The sequence below is a fragment of the Pseudozyma hubeiensis genome (genome assembly GCF_000403515.1).
Source record: "Pseudozyma hubeiensis SY62 DNA, scaffold: PHS57, whole genome shotgun sequence".
Lineage (NCBI taxonomy): Eukaryota > Fungi > Basidiomycota > Ustilaginomycetes > Ustilaginales > Ustilaginaceae > Pseudozyma > Pseudozyma hubeiensis.
In genome coordinates this window covers 50754-70810 of record NW_012133839.1, presented here as the reverse complement: position 1 = coordinate 70810, position 20057 = coordinate 50754, and the positions used below count along the sequence as shown (strand labels likewise).

The 20057-nt window shown below is 56.1% G+C and overlaps 10 protein-coding genes across 10 annotated transcripts in view; 5 read left to right on the top strand and 5 right to left on the bottom strand.

Annotated features, from left to right (window-relative positions):
• PHSY_005899 (CAMK protein kinase) overlaps positions 1-231 on the bottom strand; it is a gene marked incomplete at both ends in the record, with an annotated part of 862 nt that extends 631 nt beyond the window's left edge. Inside the window, one exon of the mRNA XM_012336503.1 lies at positions 161-231. Within this exon, the coding sequence (XP_012191893.1) occupies positions 161-231 (71 nt within the window). The remainder of the gene's footprint in view (positions 1-160) is intronic.
• Positions 232-1505: 1274 nt separating this feature from the next.
• On the top strand, positions 1506-4045 carry PHSY_005898 (hypothetical protein; the record flags this gene model as incomplete). The annotated part of the gene is made up of 3 exons (XM_012336502.1): positions 1506-1785; positions 1876-2690; positions 3194-4045. The coding sequence occupies 3 exons, from the start codon at positions 1506-1508 to the stop codon at positions 4043-4045; spliced, it is 1947 nt and encodes a 648-aa protein (XP_012191892.1).
• A 180-nt stretch (positions 4046-4225) lies between these two features.
• PHSY_005897 (hypothetical protein) lies at positions 4226-5269 on the bottom strand (the record flags this gene model as incomplete). The annotated part of the gene is made up of 1 exon (XM_012336501.1): positions 4226-5269. The coding sequence occupies one exon, from the start codon at positions 5267-5269 to the stop codon at positions 4226-4228; it is 1044 nt and encodes a 347-aa protein (XP_012191891.1).
• A 623-nt stretch (positions 5270-5892) lies between these two features.
• PHSY_005896 (vacuolar ATP synthase subunit c) lies at positions 5893-7095 on the top strand (the record flags this gene model as incomplete). Its single annotated transcript, XM_012336500.1, has 1 exon — positions 5893-7095. One exon carries the CDS (start codon positions 5893-5895, stop codon positions 7093-7095), a length of 1203 nt encoding a protein of 400 aa, XP_012191890.1.
• Positions 7096-7381: 286 nt separating this feature from the next.
• PHSY_005895 (galactose-proton symport) lies at positions 7382-8085 on the bottom strand (the record flags this gene model as incomplete). Its single annotated transcript, XM_012336499.1, has 2 exons — positions 7382-7605; positions 7689-8085. The coding sequence occupies 2 exons, from the start codon at positions 8083-8085 to the stop codon at positions 7382-7384; spliced, it is 621 nt and encodes a 206-aa protein (XP_012191889.1).
• A 796-nt stretch (positions 8086-8881) lies between these two features.
• On the top strand, positions 8882-9916 carry PHSY_005894 (likely tRNA 2'-phosphotransferase; the record flags this gene model as incomplete). The annotated part of the gene is made up of 1 exon (XM_012336498.1): positions 8882-9916. The coding sequence occupies one exon, from the start codon at positions 8882-8884 to the stop codon at positions 9914-9916; it is 1035 nt and encodes a 344-aa protein (XP_012191888.1).
• Positions 9917-10193: 277 nt separating this feature from the next.
• Positions 10194-12371, top strand: PHSY_005893 (tRNA-splicing endonuclease subunit sen54; the record flags this gene model as incomplete). Its single annotated transcript, XM_012336497.1, has 1 exon — positions 10194-12371. One exon carries the CDS (start codon positions 10194-10196, stop codon positions 12369-12371), a length of 2178 nt encoding a protein of 725 aa, XP_012191887.1.
• Positions 12372-12521: 150 nt separating this feature from the next.
• On the bottom strand, positions 12522-13583 carry PHSY_005892 (hypothetical protein; the record flags this gene model as incomplete). Its single annotated transcript, XM_012336496.1, has 1 exon — positions 12522-13583. One exon carries the CDS (start codon positions 13581-13583, stop codon positions 12522-12524), a length of 1062 nt encoding a protein of 353 aa, XP_012191886.1.
• Positions 13584-14300: 717 nt separating this feature from the next.
• On the top strand, positions 14301-18713 carry PHSY_005891 (hypothetical protein; the record flags this gene model as incomplete). The annotated part of the gene is made up of 1 exon (XM_012336495.1): positions 14301-18713. The coding sequence occupies one exon, from the start codon at positions 14301-14303 to the stop codon at positions 18711-18713; it is 4413 nt and encodes a 1470-aa protein (XP_012191885.1).
• Positions 18714-18969: 256 nt separating this feature from the next.
• On the bottom strand, positions 18970-19911 carry PHSY_005890 (hypothetical protein; the record flags this gene model as incomplete). The annotated part of the gene is made up of 2 exons (XM_012336494.1): positions 18970-19095; positions 19201-19911. 2 exons carry the CDS (start codon positions 19909-19911, stop codon positions 18970-18972), a joined length of 837 nt encoding a protein of 278 aa, XP_012191884.1.
• Positions 19912-20057: the final 146 nt, after the last annotated feature.

Genomic DNA, 20057 nt, shown 5'->3' with positions numbered 1-20057 from the left:
TCAACGAGAGGAACACAACCCCCCCCCCCCGCAATTTGCTTTGACGATGGGCGATCCACCAGTGTTTCACGTTTGCGTGTCTCTTGAGGAAAAAAAAGAAAGAGCGACTCGTGACCTCACCGAAGTTCTTCTCGTAGAGATGCACACCACCTGACCTCACCTGCCTTTCCGGTAACTGGTTGAGAACGTCCTCCTTGCAGGGCAAGATTCCATTCCAGCTTTTTTCGGCATCGCTGGCGTACACGGCGGGCGAAGCGTTCCCTTTGGCCCAGAGAATGTGACCTTGGGCTAGGGACCTCTTAATTGGAAGCGCTTTGCTCTGTTCGGGCACCTCGGGTTCCGGCACGTTTTGGATGGACCTGCCTCGTAAGCATGCATCGGAATGATCAGCGAGCGGAATACATCTAGATTCCGCTCTCTGAGAGCTGTTGCGATCCGCCTTGCACCTCGGGAGACACGTCGAGGGGACGACCAACTCTGCAAATGCCGAGCGGAATAGACCAAGGAGGATGCAGAAACGAAACCTCAAGCGACTCCATTTTCGAAGCGGAGTGCAGATTGCTCAAAAGTGACATCGAACTTGGAGAGGCTGTGCTTTACTTTCAATGAGGGGGGGGGTTCAGACTTTGTATTGCCGGTTGGACGCGGTGAACGTGGCCCAGTTGGAGAGGTTGCGCGATCCATGCGTCCTCATCACACCTTGCTGGTGTGCCGAAAAAGAAGAAAAAAGGTTCTCGACCCGACGCCTCGGAATGTCAATCCTTGCTCGTCTCGTCGAGCTCGGTTGCCGAGCCTTCGTCAATTTGACCCGCCTACAGCGTAAAAATGCCTCCCTCCACACACACACACACACACACACACACGCTCCGTGCCGAAAAAGAAAGGGCCAAGTGGTCTCGGTGCTAAGCGATGTTTCAGCTCCCCTTGACACCTTTGACCCCTTCCAACACTGCCGCCAGTTGCATTTTTTTGTTGCGCGATGCTTGCTTACCATGACTGACTTCTTGGCTTTTTTTCTGGTTGCGCAAGCCTCGTTCTGGCGTAACTGAGCGGCATCCTGCCAGCTTCACTCTTCCTTCCCTCCGCCAGTCAGTGATGCTTGGCTACGTCTCCGTAGAGGAAAGCGCTCGAGCCAATTTTCTCAGCGTTGGTCTGGAGGAATGACGGCAAGCACGGCAAATGGCTGCCCTTGGGTTACGATGCTCGATCCGCAGTCTCGAGCTTGGCCCTGCTAGACCTGCAAATGACGTTTTCTCGTTCATCCTCCGGTCGATGGTCGACTCGAAGCGATGCCGCGAATGGAGAAGGGAAAGGTCCAGGCCTGGACAGACAGACAGAGCATTGCTTTGAGCAAGTGCCGGTCAGCAGCCACTTCAAGTACTGGAATCCAATATAAGCCCCTCCTCCCCTTCCATTGTTCCCATCGTTTCCCCTCCTTACCGTCTGATCATACACGCACCTACGACACGTCTTTTTCTCTTACCCTACGTCCCGCATTCTCGACGATGAAGTTCCTCGCAACCCTCGCTCTGGCCCTCACCGCCGCCTCCACGGGCGCGCTCGCCCAAGGCACCAACGCTACCGCCTTCGCCGACGGCCTCCTCAGCGCTCTCCGCGCCAACAACCTCTCTCGTCTCGCCGACGCCGTAGGCAACAACTCCCAGATGCTGCTCGGCGCTCTCCAGGGCGGAAACAAGACGGTGCTGGCTCCCAGCAACCAGGCCTTCCAGGCGCTCGGCAACGATGTGTCTGACCAGACTCTTGTCGCTACCATCGCTTACCACGGTTAGTAGTTCCGCTCGAAACAACAGATGAAAGATGAGGGTGACGGGGGATACTGATAAGAGTCTCTTTTTTCGGAGTGTGTTTTTGCAGTTCTGAACGGTTCGATTAGCAACAGCCAGCTGGGAACCAACAACAAGACGATCGCAGCCAGCGCACTCAACTCGTCCGAGTTCGTCACTCTGCCCCGAAACCGCTCTCAGGTGGTTGTGCTTTCCAAGCAGGCCAGCAACAACACCGCCTACGTCCAGTTGCCTACGGGAAACGTCTCCTTCGCCTTGACGCAGGATGGACCTCAGTACCAGAACATTCGCGTTCAACCCATCACGCAGGTGCTTACCATCCCTCCGAATGTCACCGCTGTGGCTGGCGATCTCGGAGCTAGCCAGCTGGCCGAGTTGCTGAACGGAGCCAACCTGGGCGATGCGCTCGATGGATCCATCGTCACCGTCTTTGCCCCTACCAACGCGGCCATCCAGGCGGTGCAGCAGACCGTGCAAGCCGCCACCGCCGAGCAGCGTACCGCCGTTCTGCTCAACCACGTGCTCAACGGTACCGTCGTCTACTCGACCAGCCTCGCCTCCACTCCGAACGCCATCAGCGCTGCGGGTAACCAGCTCACCTTTGTCAGCAATTCCACCGGTGCGTTTGTCACCAGCGGAAATGTGACGGCTAGGATCGTGATGAGCGACTACGTAGCCAAGAACGGCGTGGTTCACGTCATCGACAGGGTGCTGCTCAACACGACGCAGAACACCCAGGCTGCCGCTAGCGCCTACAGCTCGGCTACCGCCGCTGCCGCCACCCAGACCAGCGCACCGGGCGTCGGTGGCGGCAGCGGCAGCGGAAGTGGTAGTGGAAGCGGAAGCGGAAGCGGCGGTTCGGGTAACGGCGCTGCTGGCTTGAAGGTCGGTGGTGGTGCCGCGGTCGTCGCTGCCCTCTTGGGAAGCGGCATGTGGTTGCTGGCTTAAGTTTCTTAGCACCTTTGCGGGGATCGACGACATCGTTCTCTCACACCCACCCACCTTTCGTCCCGTCCATCTTGTATCATCTGTTTTCTCACACACTGTCCTCGGGATTGATGTACCTTTTTTCCAATCCCCGGAAAAACCTTTCCTCCTCACCTTGTTCTTGATTTGGTCTGAAAGCAGCGTCGCGTATACAGATCAGAAAGGGTTGCTCGTGCGTGCGCGAGGAGCAAAAGATGACAAAAGACGCGTTGTTGGAGACGATGCTTTCCATTATTGTGGGGGAGAGCCATTTGAGAGAGATGGTGTCAGAGTCGAGGCGCAGCATTTTCCCTGTTGAAAGTGGAGTCTTTTTCTCTGTTGGAAATTCGTCCGTGCGCGCAGCATGAATGCCCAAACCTTCTTCTCGTTGTCCTCCTTTCCTCACACCACCCTCTCTGCAGCCCAAAAAAACAATGTCAGACAACAGCCCAGTAGTCCTGCTCACGGGGGCCTCTCGAGGTCTCGGTCTAGCCGTCCTCAAGCTTCTCCTCCGCGGATCTCCCAGCACCTCCAGCGCGACCTTCCCAGCTGCTCGAGTGGTCACCATCTCGCGCACGCTCACGCCGGAGCTATCTTCCCTCCAGTCCGACCAACCTTCTTCGCTCATCTGCGTCCAGGGGGATGTCACGTCTAGCAGCACAAATGCTTCCGCTGTGTCGGCTGCGGTTCGGGAATTCGGACGTCTCGATTCGCTGATTCTGAACGCGGGTGTCGTTTCCACGGAACAAATCTCCAACCTTACCCCCGAGAGTTTTGCGGAAACGCTCAATGTCAACACCGTCTCCCTCATCAGCACCCTCTCCGCAGCACTTCCGGAGCTGCGAAAGTCGACGCGAGGAACAGTAGTGTTCGTATCCTCCGGCGCCGCAACAGGCAACACCGCCGGGTGGTGCGCGTACAACGCCTCCAAAGCCGCACTCAACGCCGTCGCCCGAACCCTCGCCAACGAAGAAAACTTGGCTGTATTTGCCGTACGACCCGGTGTCGTCGATACGGATATGCAAACCCTCCTACGAAGCGAAAAGGGTCAAGCGATGAAGAAGGACGAGAGGGAAAGGTTCTTGACGCTGCACAAGGAGGGCAAGCTGTTGAGACCCGAACAACCAGCGTACAGTATCGCAGCGTTGGCAGTGAAAGGTACAAGGGAGGAGCCGAGGGGCAAGGAGGGGAAAGGGTTGGGTGCGCAAGGCGCGTTTGTCACTTGGAACGAGGATGTTTTGGCGGGTTACAAGGATGAAAATATCCGGCTTTGAGAAGCGGTGTCAAGCGAAAATCATAACGTGTAGACGGGGACCCCTGCATGCGACGAAGCTGTTAGAAGAAAAGAAAGAACAAGTCTTTCCGTTGCACACGCACCGTTCTCATGCCCCTTCAGAATGTGATGATTCTCTTCCAAACGACATGTGTGAATGCTCGGATTGCAACTGCTTTTCTCACAGCGGAGAACGAGATCGACGTCGACTCGTGCCGGTTCGACGATGTGGATCTGAAGACGAAGTGGACGGCTGCGTTCTGTGCTCGTCGCGTCGTCGACGGTGATGGCTGTGCGTGGTGTCCCTGTCGTCGTCCCGTCTGCTGCGGTCTTCTCGGTGACGAGTCGAACGTTGTGGTGACCGCGACCGTGAACGTGAACGAGACCGTGAGGACAACCGATCTGCATCCAGTACGCTGCGGGACTTTTTCATCCGTTCGTAGCGGTTGACGCCTTCCTCTTCCTCTTCGTGGTCCCTGCGACTCGAGCGATGGTGCTTGCGCTCGCGATCATCGCGATGGCTTCTCCCGTATTTATGACGATCCGACTCTGAAGCAGCTCTGCGTCTCTCCTCCCTCTCAGCACGAATCCTAGCGCGTTCCTCCTTCCTACGTCTCTTTTCCTCCCGTTCGTGCTCGTCGTCGTGTCTGCTTGAGCTGCTCTCGTCACGCCTCTGTCGCTGAATGTACGCGGCCATGGGGTCTTCCAAATCTGCTTCCGCTTCCTCTGTTGCAGAAAGCCCCGTCTCGACGGGCGCAGCATTGAAACTCTTGACATCGGCGTCCACCTTATTCCCCTCGTCATCCACCACCTTGGGCTGCTTGTACCCCGACACGTGATCCACCCTCAATGTCCTACCCAACACCTGCGCTCCATTCAAATTGTCCACCGCCAACACCGTCGACCTCTGATCTTCGTACATCAAAAACCCAAACCCTCGATGCTTCCCTTTGCCTGACACCGGCTGTTTCTGTTGCGACGAGGACGACGATTCGGCTCGATCATCCTGTTTGGGGTTGTTGGCACGGGGTAGGTTGACGTCGACGATCTCGCCGTACTGGGAGAAGATGGTGATGACATCGCCTTCGGTGAGATCGTAGGGGAGACCGCCGATGAAGATGTAGGCGGAATCGGCGTACTGTTGGTGCCAGGAGGCGGAGGGGGTTTTGATGGCGATGTCGAGTTCGGTTTGGTTGATGCGGGAGATCTCGCGCACGACGTTCATGGTGAGAGCGGCGGGGGAGGGGGGGAGAAGCGAGCTTGTCGCTCTGAGGTGGAGCAAGCCAGTGATGGTGGGCGGAAGCGATCCGCCGATCCGAGGTGGAAAGGGAAGGAAGAGGCTACGGTCAAAGGCTCAGTCTCGGCGAGTGTTTTGGAAGAAATCAACACAAAATCGAGCTCAGAAAAAGAGGTGTCAAAATTGAAGCCAAATTCAATGTGTGGGAAGGGCAGCCATGCATTTTGCGTCGAAAATGTCATGGTAGCAGATGGCGATCCAACTCAGCGACCCCTGAAGGCGGCACTTTGCAACAACTCGAATCGCGGTCGAGCCAAGCGTTGCTTTTTCCTCCATGTCGCCAATCAGAGATACAGCGCCGGTTCGTCACGCTTGAGCAAGCAGTTGAAATCGTCATCACCTCTCTTCTGTCTTTCACATCGTCCATCGGCACACTTCCGACATCACTTGCTCAAGTTGCAGTCATCCACCTTCATCCTCCACGTCAATCGGAACGGCGATAGTCAGCAACATCAGCTGCGGAAGATAACATCAGGCTCCGCCTCTCACCTCATTGCTCCGACCATCTACACCGACACCGATCCGTCTCCCCTCATATTGCCTGAGCCACGATGCCGTCGGATCTGGCGTACTGGATCATCTCCGTACCACTGGAAGACAACGATCCGCACCGAATGTTCTCCGAGCTCGGCAGCAAGCTCCTCTCTGACGGCGGATCCGCGTCATCCGATTTCGGCCAACTCTCGTTCCCACCACTCAAAACCGGAACGCTCGAATCGCTCATCTCTCTCTCGGAAGACCTTCCGAAACTCGACACCACCTACACGCAGATCGTCGTCAAGATCATCGACACGCTCCGTGCGCTGCTCAACAACGACGAATCCGCCCTGGCCCAGCACGTGCTGATCAACGAACAGAGTCTCGACGACTACATGCTCAGCTGGTCGTGGAACACGCAAAAGTACCGCGCAGATCGGAGCCTCCGCGAAACCGTCGATATGCTCGGCAAGGAACTCAACAGCATCGACAGCGTCATGAAGCAGAAGCTCGCCAACTACAATTCGGCCAAGAGTCAGTTGCAACAGTTGCAGAGGAAGAAACTCGGAAATCTCTCGCAGAAAAGCCTCGCAGATGTAGTTCACAAGGAAGACTTTGTAGATGCGCAGAGCGAGTACTTGGAGACGCTCCTCGTAGCTGTGCCCAAGAACAACGTCAAGGATTGGCAGGCAAAGTACGAGAGGTTGACCAACATGGTCGTACCGCGTTCGTCGCACAAGATCGATGCGGACAGCGAGTACGCGCTGTTCAACGTGACCGTGTTCAAGAAGGTCAAGGACGAGTTTGTGCAGAAGTGCAGGGAGAACAAGTTTGTGGTGCGTACGGATTTCAGCTGGGACGACGAGCTGGTATCGCGACAGCGCCAGGAGTTGGAGGATGCGGGGGATAGCGAGAAGGAGCTCTGGACCGAACTGCTCCGGCTCGCTAGGACGAACTTCAGCGAAGCGTACCAGGCACTGGCCCACCTCAAGATCGTCAGAACGTTCGTAGAGAGCGTCCTTCGCTACGGTCTACCTGCAGACTACTTTGCCGTCAGCATCAGACCCAACGCCAAGAGGTCAAAGGCTCTGATGGCCACGTTGCAGAGCCACTTCAAGTATCTGGAAGGGTACAACGAGAGTGGAAAGAAGGGTAAGAACAAGAAGGGTAGTAAGGCGGAGGCGAGTGTCGGGGATGCACCGGGAGAGTATGCGCAGCTGTTGGAGGAGGAGCAGTTTGCCTTTGTGCTGACAGAGCAGTATATGGTGGCGGTTTGAGAGGCGGCTTGGACCTTTGCGAGTGGGTTTGAAATTTCATATATACATTCGATTTCACGCTGTTGTGCAGAGTGGGTGAGTAAGTTCAGCGTGGGAAGAAGGAGAGGTTGTGCGGACGGAGTTGCCGATGCAGTGTGTAAATGATCGTGGCTCGTTCCGGTCTTAGAGCAGTGCACAAGCTTGCAGCCACATACACGCGAGCAATGCGAATCTTCCTCTACGACGTGGATAAAGTCTTTCTATTTCATTTGAAGATGCAGTGTCTATGCAACGTGATCAGCCCGGTCTATGAGAGCAGCTTGAGCAATTCCTGCTTCTCTTCCGCATCCAACTTTGCGTCGTTCTCGATCTGATTCCTCTTGAGCGCGCGGATGTGGTCGTTGACAAAGTACTTCTTCAACGTTCGCGGGTCGATCGAGTGTGCGCCGTCGATGTTTCCGAGGCAGTGTTTGGAGGAGCCGCAGCTGCAGTCGAAAGGTTGGGACATTTGCCATTCGGTACTTGGGTAGACTGTAATAACCCCATGCGAGAACGTCAGTACAACTCTGACCCAGCTAGAAGAAGAGGAAAATTGCTTGCGGGGGTAGACTTACAGAAGGTCAAAATATCACCCTTCTTGATATCCTTTTCCGCTCTCGCCTTCCACGTCGACTTGTCTTTTGCATCTCCAATGACAAAAGCGACGTTGGGATCGCACGAGTGGTTGCAGTAGAGAAGATCCGAGTTGAGCTCGATGTGCGTAGAAGGACCGGTCTGAACGGTAGAGTAGGACTTGGTGGAAGCAAAGTCGGCGTGGGGTGAGAAGGGGGTGATCAGGTCGCCTCGGGAGAAATTTTGGAGCGAGATGAGGTGAGAGTTGTAGGAACCGTTGTTGAAGACGACCTGGACGAGCGAAGGGTGGGTGGGTTTGTGGAGGCGCGAGGCGAGCATGCCGTCGCCGGCGGTGAGGTGACCTTGGTAGGTGGCGGCGGAGGTGGGGTTCGAGGCCATCATCTTGGGCGAGTGGGTCGAGAAGGAGGAGGAGGAGGATGGTTGGGAGGGAGGGAGGAAGAAGAAGAAAGCAGAGTGACGGGAAGGCAAAAGCGGGGGAATGCCGAAACGAGGCTTGCGCAGAGAAGCTTGACGAGCAGCAATCCCGGGCAGGGCTGTGCCAAAGGAGGATCACAAGTGACACATGGCCTGGCCGGCCTGGCTGTCCGAATCTGACATTTCTTCTGGAAACAGGTTCATGCCTTTCTGTCGATCCTGCTACGCCCGCGCCTGTCTCCGCCCTCGGCTACTAGGGCCGAAACATCACAACTCAGGCTTTTGTTGTTCTGCTCACTTGCGTCACTCGCTCGTGAACTTCTGCATTCTGGCGTTGCTGTCATCCAGTTGCAGATGTCAAGAAGGAGAGATGGCTACAAGGTGAGCGAGGTGAGGATGTCGTGCGATGCAGCTTTTCACGCCAAAAAGGCGGCTTGGGACTGTCGCTCTGTGCCATGTTGATCCGACGCACACGCTCAACCGCTTCCGGAAGAGCCGGTGAAAGCGGAGACTTTGCCACGAGACAAACCAACGCACAGACGCTCACGACTTCTTCCAGCCGCACGAGTCACGCGTTTTTTGCGGTGCACATTTCAATGTGATGCAGTTTCGGATCTCACATTCGAGAATGATTTTGACCTCCACCGGAATTGCGAAGCAACAAACAAAAAGTTGATCTTCTCGTTCCTTCTCGACCTACTTGATAGCAACACATTGGCACGACAAAAGACACGACACTTGACGGGTGCTTGGACCAATCATGTCGACGACAGCACCAAGCGTAGACCCGTCGCTTCAGCAGCAAGCACCACCACCGCCTCCGGCAGCTTCGGGCTCGACAGATTCGACGGCGCCGGGCGTCAACCTGGAACGCAAAGCACGCAAAGAAGCGCAAAAGGCACTCAAAGCGCAACAAGCTGCCGAGAAGAAAGCCGCTGCCGCTGCCTCTTCCTCTACTGCCTCCAAATCGCAGCCCTCTTCGAGCAGCAAACCCAAAGCGCCCCCACGCAAACAATCCAGCGAGGAACAGCTCTCTCGCGCGCTCTCCTACATCCTTCGACACGGAGCCGAAAAGGAAGGCCTCGAGATTCGACCCGATGGCTACATCTTGCTCTCCGATGTCCTGGAAAGACCACGAGTCAAAAGCGTCAACATGGCTGAAGCGCAAGGCGGGAAACGAAGAGCTGGATTGGAGGACGTCAAGAGTGTTGTGGAGAGCAACGACAAGAAGAGGTTCGAGTTGACTCAGCAGCAAGATGGTCAGTGGTGGGTGAGGGCGGTTCAGGGTCATTCCTTGAAGAGCGTTGTTGAACTGGAACACGTCAGGTTGACGGAGGAGAATTTGGGACTGTTGAAGGTCAGACAACGCGATGAGGAAGAGGAAGGAGCGGCAGATGATCGAGGGCTGGAAGAGGAGGTGGATGCCAAGATGGGTGGACTGCAGCTCAAGGATGAAGGTGGGGACGCCGTGGAAGTGATCCACGGAACCAATGCATCGGCATGGGAGGAGATCTTGGCCTCGGGTGGATTGAAACCCATGTCGAGGAATCACATCCACCTAGCAAAGGGCAAATTTGGAGACAAAGGCGTCATTTCGGGTGTGCGCAGATCCGCGAGTCGCTTGATATACATCGATATCAGGAGAGCGATCAAGGACGGCGTTGAGTTTGACCTCTCTTCCAACGGTGTCGTTCTCACATCGGGCGACAAGGAAAAGGGGATTTTGAGTAGCAAGTACTTTACGCGGGTAGAGGATCAAAAGGGTCAAATCGTGTGGTCGCAGCCATCGAATTGAGGAGTTGAGAGCGACTACACTGCAATGCACCAATCTAGACATCTCGCATCCGTACATTCCTCACAGCCTGATGAGCAAGCAAGTCTGTGATGTACTTTGAGTGAGTTGGTAACCTGAATAGGGAAGTGATGGCGTGAAATGTGATTTCAGGGTCCAATTCGAGAATCTTGCAACTTTTTTCCTTTCTGCATTGCTGCGCCAAAATTGATATCTTGCTTGACACCATCACACATCGACCACCGCCCTTCCCGGAACAGGTCGACCCCTCTCTCACACCATGACAGCATCACCATCCACGCCTCGTCGTCAACCAACAGCGTCCACCTCAATATCATCGACACCAGCAACGCCATCCTTCGAACCCTCCTCACAGGACCTCGACGATCCCACATCCACACCCACCGCCTACACTCGATCCAACAATCCCTCCACCAAGACTTCCGCACCCGCTGAAGACTCGGACAACGAAGATGAAGCTCCCGACTACCTTCGCCTGCTGTCCACGCTCAACTCGAAATCCAAAACCTCGAGCACATCTGGCATCGTCATTCCCAAGCGCGGAGAGAAGGATTTCGAACCGACCGGCTTTGGTGGACAGTCCAAGCTTTTGGAACGGAGCAGAGAGGCCATGTTTCAAGCCGTCTCGGGAGAACGCAGGGTAGGCTCGAGGTCGCTGGTCAGAGCCACGTGGAATGCGAGTTCCAGGAGAGCGAGGCTTCTGGATGTGCAAGGAAAGATCTTCGAGACCGTAGGTGTCATTAGGAGGGAGCAAGTCAAGGATCATGTGACGGGCAAGACCATCACCAAAGCATGGAACGAGCTGCTTCCCGAAGAAGCGCTCTTTCTGGCCGAAAGAGGTAGTCTGCAGATCTACCAGACGGAAAAGGAACAAGCAGAGGGCGGCGAAGAGGAAGCGTTGGTGCCCATGTCGTTGCAACAGGCATTCGCGATGCTCATGCTGCCTCCTGATGGAAGTGCCGACGAAGCGATGCAGCAGGACGAGCCCTTGACCAGAGAAGCATATCTCATCTATGCACATCTCAAGAGGCTGGGGTATGTCGTGCAACGAGCAAGCATCGTGGATGCCATTCGTGCTGCTCCCATATCAGCCTCAACGCTCGCTAAGAAGAACAACAGCAGCAACAGCAGTGGCAGCGCTCAAGCCAAGCAGCCGCTGACAGCTTCACAAGCCCTAAAGAGCAAGAAGGGTGCGCAAGCAGATGGTATCATTGCGGATCCACAGCGCCCGATCAAGCTCACCACAATATGGGACATCTTGCTCTATATCCCGCGAAGAATGATCCAGCTCGGCGGCGACGGCGTAAGCGCGATTGCCAGATGGATCGAGTGGGTTTGGCGCAACACCATGGTTGAGCTCGGTCGAAGAATCTCCGAGACTGCAAAGAAGATCCTGGGCAGCAAGGGGGCAACGAGCGGCAAGACCATCGGCAGCCTCGGTCTCGGCCTGGGATTGCACAAACAGCATCAAGACGGCCGACGGTTCTTGGGAGACTCTATCGAATGGGACAGCTACGATGCCGTCTTCCAATCGCTGCAGATCGTCCCTTCCGGACATGACTTTTGGCTTCCTTCTTCCGACGAACCGCCAACGTCCGCTGCTACAACATCACCTCCTGCTGCAACCGACACGATCAGACTCGCACCTTTAAAGCCCACTCAACGACCATCGTCCGACCACCTTCAACCATTCTACTACGCCTGGCGACCAGCCACGCTGTACCGCAAATCGCATCCTCCGCCACCCGAGTTCCGCATCGTCATCCTCAACGCACGCACCACGCCCGTCCCCTCGATTTGGCGATTCGAATCTATCTTTGCGCACATTCCGATGCCTGGATCTGACGCCGAGCTGTTCGGCTCCATTTCGAACGTCGACGGGTCGGATCAGGGTATGAGTTCGGAAGAATTCCGAGAGAGGGTAGAGTACGAGAAGCAGCTCAAAGCGTCCAACGAAGCCAAGAACCGTGCTGCGTACGGGAAGTTCAGCGATGGAAAACAGAAGTTTTTGCGGGAGAGAGCGGAAGCTAGACAACTGGCTGCTGCTCAACGCCGAGCCAGTAACGAGACTGGACTTCGCGGTACGATGATGGGTAAGGTGTTGATCCGAGTGATCTCGCTCGATTTCACCATCGTGAAAAGCGTAGCGAGACTCTTCAGACACTCTCCAGGCTGCTACGCACCGCTTCTCCCTCACAGAGCCAGGTTCAACCACCACAACCGCAATCGCACTGCTGCCGGTGCGAATCGCGACGGCGGAAACGGAAGAGGTAGCACCGGTAACCCCTTCCCACCGCTCAAAGCCGGTAGGAGGAGCGTCGTGGTAGCGGTGGTGGACGGAAGTATAACGACGTTGTTGCGCTTCGGTGAGGCAGAGTTCGCGTGGTGGTCGTTGTACGGTGTTCAGCAAGAGGAGGGGGGTCAGGAGGCAAAGTGATGGGTATCTCACCACGTCTTATTCCGCGATGGGCCAAGAAATCAGTCGCTGTAAGCAGATTGTAAAGTGGTTGATTCCATTTTCCCAAACGAGAACAAACGGGCCCCTCGTGAGTCTATTGCGAAAACGTGCAAAGTGTCCTGCTGTCCTTTACTTTTTGGAAAAGAGATAGTGACCTACACCCCATTCGTTCCCCGCGTTGGTAGCAAAGAACTCTGCACAGGCGAGGTAGAAGATCCTGAACTTGTAAAACGTCTTTTCGCCTTCGATGGCTGTGCTTCCCTTCTTGACGGCATCTTTACGCAGCATGTCGATCTGGTTGTGTTTCTTCTGGTTCTCATCCTGGGTCTTCAACCAATCCTCGCACGTTCTGGCGTAGTGCGAACCGTTGATCCACCAACTATCCTCGAGCGTCACGTGCTGCTGGAAGTGTTGGAAGAGGTCGAAGCTAGGCATGGTTCCACCACTGAAGAAGTTCTGCGCCATCCAACCGTCGTCTTCCTCAAAGTGGTAAGGGGTGGTTCGGTGGCAGAAGATGTGGATGAACAAACGCGATGCAGCATCGTCCTTGAGCCAGGAGGAGACTTTGGCGAAGAGGAGAGAGTAGTTCTTCATGTGCTCGAACATCTCGATGCTCAAGATTCGGTCGAACGTGGAGGTGGGAAAGGAGTAGGTTTTGACGTCACCGGTGTGGACGGTGAGGTTTTTGAAGCCGCGTTCCGAGGCGATGCTGTCGATGTAGATCTTTTGCGTTCGCGAGTTGGACAGAGCCTGGATTCGGGAGTTGGGATACCTCTCGGCGAGGTACAACGACAACGAGCCCCAACCGCACCCCAGATCCAATACATCCTGTCCGTCTTTGAGACCGGCTTTGTCGCAGTACGAGTTCAACATGGCCTCCTCGGCCTGGTCCAGCGTCTCCCTGCCCGTCTCGTACAGACAGCACGAGTACTTGACGCGCTTGCCGAGACAGCTGAGCATGAAACCGGTGTCGACTTCGTAGTGCTGTTCGTTGGCCTTATCCTGTTCGATGGCGATCTCGCGCGTTTTGAGCGAGCGGATGTATTCCTTCTTGAGCGAGATGTGCTGGCCGAAGTCGTCTTCGGGCTTGGCGAGGCTGCGGATGCGTTGGGCGTTGAGCAGGCGGATGGCGCGACGCAGGACGACGTCGGGGACATAGCCGCGGTCGAGCAGTTCGTAGATCTGGTTCATCGTGACTGATCGACGCTGTGGATGTGGCTGTAGGTGAAGAGGGAGAGGAAGCAAAGGGATGACGGATGCCTTCCGAAGAGCGATTCCTTCTCCCAAGGGTCCATCGTGTTGAAGGAAGCGTGCACGGCCTTAGCTAACGCAGCGTCGGATCATCCGATTCCATCTTTCTGACAAGGTCACTTAACATCCGCGGATCGGAAGCTGCACCTTTCGAGCTGCACCTCGCGCATCATCTTTGCTCACCACGCGGCGCAACCGGATGCCTCCACCATGAACTTAACACAAATGAATTCCCGATAAATAAGCGTCGAATAAATAATTAACCGCTCGCTTGCAGCTTGCTTGTGTGAGGCTGTGGCCGTCGGTCGGCCCGACTCCGTCTCCCGCGTGTATGTTTTCGGAATGACGGTTGAGGTTATTGTTCTTTGCCGCCTTGGGCCGGGAGCGTGTTTCAGTATGATGAACCACTGCATCATCTTCGTCACACAGATCACATTGCACAGTGCGTCACGCTGGATCGCTTCGCCGGATCGATCACTGACAATGCCTAGGCACGACTAGGAGTTCAGGCAACGCGCATTCAGATCAGCGATGCATCTCTAGCTCTTTACGGAGATGAGCACTTCTCAACCATCACATTCTCAGGATGGCGCCGGCGCTGGCGTAGTAGACGGAGCAGACGCCAGATCAACGCTCCCCGCCATCGCGGTTACCAGGATGAGCTCGCTCTCGCCGGCGCAAGCGATAACATCAGACGACGCGCCTGTTGCAGGTTCGTCATCTGCTACGCCGTCTCACTTTGTGGCTCAGCCAACCTCGTCGCCAACTATTGACCAAAGCCATACATCGCCAACGGCTGTGAAAGAGGCCACAAGGAGCCTGTTGCTGGATCACTCTGTCGGACCGCGCAGTCGAGTGGGGCCGCGCGCCAACGCGGCCGTCAACACATCGTCCCAAAGCGCATCAACCTCGGACAACATTGACCAAGCAGAGAAACAGCAACATTCACAATCATCGCAGCAGGACTCGACCCCACAAGACAACTCGAACAATGGCAAGAGCAAGCCGAATGTCAGCCGTACCAGGCGGCATTGGAAGCGCTTTGCGAAGCTTGTCGGCCTCGATCCTCTGCCATGGTACATCAGCTGGGCTCCACCTTGCTTCACTTGGCCCAAGCTCAAGCCTGTCATCCGATCTGCTCTGCTCGCCTGGATCTGCATGGTCATCTTTCTCATCAATCCAGCTGAGCGTACACTCGGCAGCGCCTCTTTCCTCGTCCTCGTTGCTGCCTTCATCCAGCCAGCCGAAGCACCTCTCGCCTCGGTTGTGGAGCGCGAGTTCTTCACCCTCCTCTTCGTCTGCAGTGCTTGGGCGTGGTCCAACATCGCCATCGCCATATCGCACGCTGTTCGCGAAAACAAGCTTGCCCAAGCTCAAACCAACATTCGAAGAGTCATACAAGGCGACTACATTGAAGCAAGTCCCAGCATCGTTTGCGCCGTCTTTCTCTCGGTTGGCTCAGCCGTGGTTCTATACATCAAGATCCGCTTCGGGCCGAGTCCCTTCCTTTTCGCCAGCGTGTTCAGCTGCATCCTCATGAACATCTGCCTGACGTATGCACCATTGTACCCCTTCGCCTTTTACTCTCTCGGTCAGGCGGTCGTCGTGCCGCTGGCGCTCAAGGCTGCCGTCAACATCTTTCTCAGCATCGTCTTCTTCCCCAAATCGGTCAACTCGCAGTTCGTCGAACGTCTCGTTGCCGTTCTCAACCCCATTGCAGACGCTTGTGGCGACCAAGTCAAGCTTCTTCAAACTTCGCCGCTCGACACGCCTTCTGCCGACGATGGCGAAAAGCCCGATCAAACAACACCACCCGCTACTGGCGAGAGCAAGGACGGATTCGACTTCGAGATGGTCAAGAACAAGCTCGCGGCTGCCGAAGGAGGGATGATGCCCATGGCTCTGGCTTCTCGTCTGTTGACGCGCGAGATCTCCTTTGGTCTCGCTAGCGGGGACGATCTCCGCGCGCTGGAGCGTCTTTCGCGTTCGCTCATCGCTCCTGCTGATGGATGGTCGTACTATTACTCTTCTATCAAGGCTGATATCCAGTCGGCACACTTTCCCAAGACACCGGTACCTTCCCGTCTGGCGACGCCGGCGTTCACACCGGCCGCCACTCCTCGTACATCACTCGAGCATTCGCGGGATGCGTCCGAGTCAGGTCACGGCAGTCATCACACCGCTTCGCACCACCAGACGCTTTCACACCCTCATTTTTCTCCTCACCTTCAGCCTCCATCACGTCCGCACTCGCCTGCATTGGCGCCGCTCACTCCCGTTCCGACCGCTCATTCGCCAAGTGCAGCAGTCCCTGCTTCAGCACCTGCTGCTGGCATGCACCACGATGCGTCGCACATTCTGCCTCCGCCATCGGGAGCTTCGACTCCTTATCGCGAGTCTCCCCTGCACAGCGAAGTCTTTCCGCCTCAGGACTCTTTCGTCGGTGGCGCTGCTTTCCGTCAGCTGGACGAACATCCCTCTGTTCAACCGGGCAATGAACTCACTTCGTCAAGGTTCAGGAAGATGGCTCGCTCCATCGCTGCTGCCTCCCGCGGCTCCTCGCCACGTCGCCGGATTCATCACGGCCCTCAGAGCTCGTCCGATCTTCGCGATCCCCACCACCACAACGACGGTCGTCATCACCACGCTTGGGACCGCTCCAGCCAGCTTCTGCACAACTTTGTCCACAAACGCGATCCAGCTCCCGTCGCCATCTGGGAGTCTATCCGCTTTGGCAACTTGGAGACATACCTCCACACGTCAGCCTCCAACTACATCACAGAGATGTTTGCGCTGCTTGTTCGCGAGACGTCGTCCGATCTGCTTGTCGCCGATGCGGAGGCGATCAGACATATCGTTGCCTGGCTGACGCACCTCAATTCGCATCGGTACACGTTCCTGCGTGATCGCTTCTTCCTCTCGCAAGAGCAGCGCGAGGAGAAAGGACGTACGCAGGCGGAAGAGACCACCAAGGTAATCGCCAATGTGACAGCCAAGCTGGCAGAGTTCAAACAATCCCAACGTCTCAAGGTGCTCGATCCGTACAGGGACGCTCTCAAGGCGCATGACGAGGCGGCTCTGAGCAGTGTCGATCTGGCTGCCGAGCTCGACCTGCGTACAGGCCCAGGTGAGATCGGCAAGATTCACCACAGGTACCTCTACCAGGCGTGGCTGCACCAGTTCCACACCATCAGCTTCACTGAACGCATGCTCGACTTGCTGCGCGAGGTCGAGACGATCCAGAAGCAGAGGACGGCGGCACACATTTGGTATCCACACTGGCCGAAAATTTTTTCGGCCGATCTGTGGCGCAACACCTCTGGCGCGACTCACGAAGATGACGAGCCGGACGGAGAGCCTGATCATATCCCGGATGTCTCTGGCGACACACCCGTCGCCTCGAGGCAGCGCAGTAGGAGCAGCCAAACCGTCGTCGATCACGATTCATCCAGCAACGAGGGCAAGAGCAGATCCAAAGACCACTCGGACGGCGGCGAAGTCCACGCACACTTTCGCAGAGGCAGCGTCGCCGCCGACCAAGATGAAGGCAGATCTTATGATCCCATTGTCGACCTTGGCTCGACACGCGCTCGTGATCCAGACGCACTCGACCCAGAAGGATTCTTGCAAGTCGTCGGCCATACCATCTACTTTTGGTCGCGTCGACCTTTCCACGGGAACACACTCTTCGGCGTCAAAGCTGCGGTGCTCATCGCGCTCGTGTCTCTCCCCGCGTTCATGAAGTCCTCCGCAGGGTGGTGCTACGAGAACCGCGCCATCTGGGCGATCTTCATGGCGCAACTCACCTTGGCTCGATTCCGAGGCGAGACCGCATTCGCGCTGCTCTCGCGAATCCTCGCAACTGTCATTGGCGCCATCTTTGGGTTGATCATCTGGTACACCTCGACAGGGGATGGAAGAGGGAATGCGTACGGTTTGGGTGCGGTCACTGCGGTTGCATTCCCGCTGTTGATGATGTACAGGATCTACTTCCCCGGTCCACCTATCACGCCTATCATTGCGTCGGTGACGACGGTGTTGATCGTAGGATACAGCTGGAAGGATGTCACCAACCCAACACCCGGTGCACCTGGATTTGGATGGGATACGGCGTGGAGGAGGTTCGTGACGGTGGTGGTTGGTGTTACAGCGGCGTACATTTTCAGCTACTTGCCGCCGAGCTCGACTCTGAGGCAGTACCAGAGGTTGTCGCATGCAGCCACGATTGCAGAATTGGGCAAGATCTATTGTGCTGTGGTGGGGATTGCTAGTCATCCACACCAACAACAGCAGCAGAGCACTTCGGCAGGCGGTGCAGTGGCGAAACTCAACCAATCAAGGCCGGGATCGCGTCGTCCTTCTTTGCATCAGAACGAACGGGAAACTCCAGTCGAGCTGGACCAGCCTTCGCAGCAGATCGAACAGCCGCAACGACTGCTCAACATCCACCCGTCATCCGAGCTGGTGCGTAAACGGATCATCGGCATCCGCGCCAAACTCCGCCGACTCTCCATGATCTCGGTCAATGTGTCCTACGAGTTCTCCCTGCGCGGCCGATGGCCATCCGCACGCTACCGCGAGCTGTTCGACGTGCAGATGCAAATCTCGAAGCTGCTCTCCCACTGTCTCGCGGTGTTCGAACGCCTAGGTCCCGCCTATTCGATCGCGCTCCTACGACGCACCCGGTTCCTCGACCCTCGATTCCTCGGCGACGTAGTGAGCGTCATCAGCATGTGTTCTACCGCGCTCAAGACCGCCTCCCCCTTGCCACAGGTCACACCCTGTCCACTCGTGGATAGGTTCATGGACACCCCACACGGATTCAACATCGCCCAAGACACCACCGCTTCAGGCCACATGGACGAGATACTCGCAACACTCCCGTCAAAAATCACGTTCGAGACGCTGCAGGACGCAGAATACATGACGTTCAGCGTAGGCGTAGCGACGCTGTTCGGACTGGTGGTGAGGGTCGACAAGCTGTGCGTGGCGGTCAAGGAGTTGGTTGGCGAGAGCTTTGCGGTGCCCGTGGATGTGTACGGTATGCTGAGAGGGAAGAGTCATCATTGATAGAGGAAAGGAATTGCAATGCAGTGTATACAGGATGGTGACAGATCGATGTTCGCCCGGTCGCTTGTGTTTGTGAGTGCGTGTCTCGAGGTTCAGTCGAGCTGCAGGTCCAACAGCTCGCTGTGTTAGGAGCTCGTGACGTGCGCCGGGACGTTGGCAAAGTGGTGGAAGGAGAGAAAGACAGAAAGCTGCTCGGTTGGACGAGTCGCTGGTCTCGCTGATGGGTTTGCGTGCGAGTGAGGAGTTTTGCGCGTCTCTAGTCGAGCTGCATATCCGACGACTCGCCGTGATGCACCCCATTCGAATTGCTCGCTCTCTGCTCCGACGGCGGCGTAAGACGTTGACGTTTCGAAGGCTCCTGTCTCTCCTCGTAATCACTTTTCTGTTACGCAATCCCAAACATAACGTTAGTCTTCATGTCAGTCACTCTTCTCATACTTCCCTTTTCACTGGGTTGAAGGGAGGTAGTATCTTCCAACTTACTAACAATGTTCTTCAACCACTTGGGTACTGGTTTCGTCTGCTTTCCCTCTGCTGCTGCCGCGCCTTCCGCTTGCCCTTCCACTTTCGCTTCTACAGCCTGTACCGGCACAGGTAGCGGTACCGCCTTTTCCAACAAATCCTTCCTCAACGGCGCCCCGTACGCTCCCGAATTCATCTCTGCATCATCCCACCTAACATTCACCACTGCACTGGGTATCAACCCCAACTCCCTCAAACTTTTCCCCTTCCACTTCTTATCGTCTTTTCTATACTCTACTCTGGGAGGACTTGTATAGATCACCACATTCTTCCGCTTGGCGTCTTCGTCGAGCGCATCGTGGAGGAGGGAGTAGACAGAGTCGATGGTATCGGTTTCGTCAAAGGTGGATTCGATCATGGTTCTATCGGAAAAGCGAATGCGGATGCGGATGGATGGGTAGGAGCGGGCGCGGGAGGAGTGAAGGCCGAGACGCGCTTCTTCCTTTTCGCGAAGCGCGCGGGTGAGCAGTGGGGCATCGGGTCCCGGGCGAAGGAGGGGGGAGGAGCGGAAGGCGTGCGATAGTTCGGATGCCGTTGGTTTCAGGTCCTCCGAGGGAAGTGGTGGGTAGACCGTCGGGGTTGATGTAGAAGTGGAGGAAGAGGCGGTAGAAGGAGGAAGGAAGACTCGGATCTCTCGAGCAGAGGTCGATGAGGAGGCTGGTGATGAGGACGACATCGTTGAAGATCCTGAATCGATCCAGCGAGATGACCGATGTATGGTTGGAGTGTGCGGTGGTTGATATGGACGATGGCAGGTGGTGATGGGATCGAAAGCTGCAGAATGGGTGAGGTGGAGGAAAGTGCAGGTCAATGCGCAGTTCC